The sequence below is a fragment of the Aplysia californica genome, unplaced genomic scaffold (genome assembly GCF_000002075.1).
Source record: "Aplysia californica isolate F4 #8 unplaced genomic scaffold, AplCal3.0 scaffold00231, whole genome shotgun sequence".
NCBI lineage: Eukaryota > Metazoa > Mollusca > Gastropoda > Aplysiida > Aplysiidae > Aplysia > Aplysia californica.
In genome coordinates, this window is record NW_004797501.1 from 45000 (window position 1) to 49999 (window position 5000).

Genomic DNA, 5000 nt, shown 5'->3' on the forward strand with positions numbered 1-5000 from the left:
TCCTATTTGGGTATTGCGATGGGGTATCATCCCACGGATCTTTCCCGTGGACTGCTTGACGTGACCTACTCCGAGGCGGAATCCTACACAAGTCAGCTCACGGACGTCATGTGCTACTTACACGGTCAGCGCATCATTCACGGAGATCTCAAGCTAGGGAACGTTCTCCTAGACAGAGCCGGCGTGGTCAAACTCTGTGACTTCGGTCACTCTCAGGTCATTCCCCAGGATACAGACAAGCCCAACGGGTGGGGAGGCACCAACGGTTATCTGCCACCAGAGTTATACGACAGCCAAGTTCACAACGCCTTCAAGATGGACAACTACTCCCTGGGCATCTTGCTGTGGGCTTTGTTCTTCGGGACTGCTCCTTGCGACAACATTGATTATCTGAACGAAGTGGACAACGGTTGGTTTCTCAAGCCACAACACACGCACTGTCTTCAGCGGCTTCTGACTCTAACCCCTACACTCCGAGCACACATTTGGGAGATTGCTGGGATTCTCAAGGACGAGGATACATCAGAACGTTGCGTGAGGAAGGGCTCTGTGTGTTCTCTGAGCTCCGAGAGTTCTTCGGACTCTGCTCAAGCGAACCAGTCATCTCCAGACAACGGTTCTTCTGTAACGGAACGTCCAGAGAAAGCGGCCGTGTGGAACCAGTTCCTTGCCCCACCACCCCCACACCCCCAGGCCACATCCTGCTACCTTCTTCCTCAAACGGCATATCCTGACAGTGGAGACGTCACAACCAGCCTGGCTCCGACTTGGCCGCCTCTTTACAAAGACCTTTGAAATGTACAACTCAGCAATTCTTGGACATTCTCTCCAACAACTTCCAGATGTTGGGTCAGTCTGAGCGGCCATCTCCTGGTAACGTTTTTCCTGACCGGAATTCTCCACAAGGCTCAGCTGGCTTCAACCAGGACATGCCTGTGTTCTCTGTCTCTTCACCATGGACCTCGGGCTTTGGTATATCAGACTAAGAGAGAATGAGAGAGAGAGAGAGAGAGAGAGAGAGAGAGAGAGAGAGAGAGAGAGAGAAAGAGGGAGGGGGGAGAAAGTGTGTGTGTATGTGCGTGTGTGTGAGAGAGAGAGAGACGAGAAAGTGTGTGTGTATGTGTCTGTGTGTGTGTGTGTGTATGAGTGTGTGTGTGTGTGTGTGTATGTGTGTGAGAGAGTGTGTATGTGTGTGGCTGCGAGAGGGGTGGGGGAAATGTATGTGTGTTCGAGAGAGAGACAGGCGTGTAGAAAAAAGTTTGTGTGTCTATGTGTGTGTATGGGTGAGAGAGAGAGATTGAGGGAGGGGGGAGAAAGAAAGTATGTGTGTGTGTGTGTGTATTAGAGCGCCTATGTGTGTGTGTGTGTGTGTGTGTGTGTGTGTGTGTGTGTGTGTGTGTGTGTGTGTGTGTGTGTGAGAAAGAGCATAAGAGAAAGAGAGACAGAGAGAGAGAGAGAGAGAGAGAGAGAGAGAGAGAGAGAGAGAGAGAGAGGGAGAGAGAGAAAGATACTGGAGGAGGGGAAGGCGTTGGAAGGGGGCGGACACAAAGACAGAGTGCATTGTGAGAGATGGTAGATAACAGGGTGTGGCTGCAAAAGTTTGTTCCAGTTTTTACGAGTTCGCATGTACATACAGGGAACGTTTTTATGCACATTTTGTACAGTTAAAGTGAAGAAATAAAGTTATTTAATTAACTGTCATACACGATATGTGTTCATTCGTTTACTTTTTTTGTAGCAAATAAACTCCTCTTTTCTAAAATAGACCTTCTGGTTCCAGAGTTCTGTGCATAAAACGTAATATATATTTGTATGGGCACCAACGCGTAAGTTCTTGCATAGGTGCAAATACGCTTTCCTGACTTAACGAGTTCATGTGTACATACAGGGAAGGCTTTTATGCAAATTTTGTACAGTTAAAGTGAAGAAATAAAGACATTTGAATTACTGCCATACACGATACGTGTTCATGCGTTTAATTGTGAATTTTTGTGTATAATATGTATATAACATATAATTTTTTGTGGAAGGGCACCAGCGCGTAAGTTCTTGTGTAGGTGCAAAAATACTTTCCTGATTTCACCAGCTCACATGTACATACGATGAACGATTTATGCACATTTTGTACTGCCAAAGATAACAAATAAAGTTGCTTAATTATTCTCGTCCATAAAATGATAATGTCACTATGGTCATTGGTTTAAATGTGGTTAAACTCTTCTTTTGTCAAATAATAATGTCCCTTACGATTTCACAGTTCTGTGTATGTATACTGTGTCTGTAAATGCATCAGTGTGTAAGTTCTTTAGTGTGTTTTGGAGATAGATAGATAGATAGATAGATAGATAGATAGATAGATATATAGATAGATAGATAGATAGATAGATAGATAGATAGATAGATAGATAGATAGATAGAGAGTGACAGACAAACAAACAGACTGATACAGTTACGGACACACAAACAGAGAGCATCGTAGAGATTGTAGATAGCAGGGTGTGGCTGCAAAGACGAGTTCCTGTTTTAACGAGTTTGTGTGTACATATACAGGGAAGGTTTTTTAAAAGAAAATTATGTATAGTAAAAGATAAGAAATAAAGTCACTTTTATTGCTATAAAATGCTATGTGTGTTTATTGGTTTCCCAGTTGCTTCTTTTTTATTTTTTGTAAATAAACTCCTCTTTTGTAAATACATAATATATTTTGATTGTATTGTTTGTTTATTTGTGTATGAGTGTGTGTATGTGTGTGTGTCTATCTATCTATCTATCTATCTATCTATCTATCTATCTATCTATCTATCTATCTATCTATCTATCTATCTATCTATCTATCTATCTATCTATCTATCTATCTATCTATCTATCTATCTATCTATCTATCTATCTATCTATCTATCTATCTATCTATCGCACACATACAGTGTTGGACTGTAGGTGTTCAGTCAGGGGACACTACACATACACTTGACTAGAGCTCTATGGAGAATCTTCTGTTGTTTCCCCTTTACTCTTGTCTGAACGGTGAGCAGCCATGTTGCGAAATTCGATAGTTGTAGGAATGAACCAACAAGTCTAATGGTCAAGACCCCAGCAAGTTCACTGAACCAACAAGTCTATTTAGTTTAGTTTTAGAAAGTGTTTTACGTCACTGGGAACACAATAAGGTCATTTTAGTACAGAAAATTAAAGGTGTTACAAGAGAGAAACAAACACAAAAAGGAGGTGAGATAAAGATGACATTATGTTTAATAGGAAAGAAGAAGCAATCCACACCAGAGCACCCGCCAACCACCCCACACCATCAGATCTGATAGTCAAGATCTCAGCAAGTTCACTGAGATTGACTCCACAGCTTGTGTTTCGTGTACACGAGGAGGTCTTTGTTTACCATTGTTGTTTTAGACACAACAACAACAACATCAACAACAACAACAACAACAACAACAACAACATCATCATCATTATAAAAAACAACAGCAGCAACAACAACAACAACAACAACAACAACAACAACAACAACAACAACAACAACATCAAAAACAATGTGTTTGATCTTAGAGTGAGAATCACAAACTGAAAATCTAAAATTTTCACTGATTTTTTAAATTTAGCACTTTTATCCGAAATAATTTTGCGTGGATTGTAAAACTAAAGTGATTTTTAAATTATTTTCCTGACGAATCGACCTAGTTTCACCAACATATATTGCATTAACCCCCCAAAACCTACTCCAGTAACACAGCTCTATGATTTCTGTTGGTAACAGGAGAGAACATTTTCCTAGGAAGTTTGACGCAAAAGTTGACGTTACGCTCTAATGTGACGGAATTAAGCCAAGAAATTTCACATTTATGTCTATAGATGGTTGATTCATTTCATCAACATTATTTCAAATGAGAATCTAAAATTTGACATTTTTTAAAAAGGACTATACTTGGAGGGAACTTAATTTACAGTTTAAAAATGAATAATAACGCTGACTTGGTGTTACGGAAGGAACAGTGTGTCAAATCTTAATTTGGTATGTCTAATAATAGGCTTATAGTTTACAATCGAAATGGTCCAAGACGACCACCTAATGTTGTGAAAAAATTGCCATCTTAGAGGACAGGTGGCTGTCATACACAGTGTTATTATAATGTCACCCCTCCCTACCCCCAAAGTAAAGAAAACAAAAACCAAAAAACCAAAACAAAACACAAAAAACCTCAACGAAAACAACAACAACAACAACGACGAACAAACAAATAAAACCCGAAAAAAAGAAAAGAGAACCAACCCCCGCCCCCCCTTCCCGAGGGTGAAATGGGAAACAGTCGTTTTTACAGGTACACAGGTGGCTGTTAGATCAGGTCCGGCTATGTTTCTTAAAATGTCGTGAAAAAAAAGTATTTAATTCCGGACAGAGAGCTAAAACAATTTTGTTATCTTAGTTCATTTTCCACACATTCAGATTGCTTCCACTTTTACTTGTTATAGATAGGGCCTACAGTTTAAAAAAAAAAAAAAGTCTTTTCCCTCCTTTTTCTTTGTATTCTTTCATCTGTTTGTTGCAAGTGTCATTGGGCTTTCACTAAAACAAAAACAAAAAAATGTAGGCTATATGTGAGGCAGCATGGTGGAATAAGGCTCTCGTCAATATTTGGGCATGTACAGTTATTTGTATCATCTTACAGTTTGTTCATTGTCTTTATTTGGGTGAAAAAAATATCCATTTATCTTGAATACAAGTCGTAATATTTGGGAATGAAGGGGGTGGGGGTCACCTGTTTTCAGAGGTAAAATTAGTGAGAAAATGGCCGCCAAAGATTAGTTATTTCCTTAGCTTAAGATTCCGTGGTAGCTGAAAATTTACATTTTTTGTGCCTTTAATCAACGTTTTCAGAAAAAGCCACACAGAAATGAGTTCTTTAATAGGCATGAAAGATGTTGAGCTAAAAAACAAAAATTTGATAAAAATTCACAAACCTGCGGAAAAATGCAGGTTTCTTCACTTG

General features: G+C 39.8%; 2 protein-coding genes across 2 annotated transcripts in view; both read left to right on the forward strand.

The window, feature by feature from the left end:
- LOC118477815 (serine/threonine-protein kinase Aurora-3-like) overlaps window positions 1–795 on the forward strand; it is a 2886-nt gene extending 2091 nt beyond the window's left edge. The window contains exon 2 of the mRNA XM_035970176.1: window positions 1–795. This exon is cut by the window's left edge and continues 219 nt beyond it. Within this exon, the coding sequence (XP_035826069.1) occupies window positions 1–795 (795 nt within the window).
- A 47-nt stretch (window positions 796–842) lies between these two features.
- LOC118477816 (probable serine/threonine-protein kinase CCRP1) overlaps window positions 843–5000 on the forward strand; it is an 8688-nt gene continuing 4530 nt past the window's right edge. The window contains exons 1-2 of the mRNA XM_035970177.1: window positions 843–972; window positions 2031–2041. Coding sequence (XP_035826070.1) covers window positions 843–972; window positions 2031–2041 — 141 coding nt within the window. The remainder of the gene's footprint in view (window positions 973–2030; window positions 2042–5000) is intronic.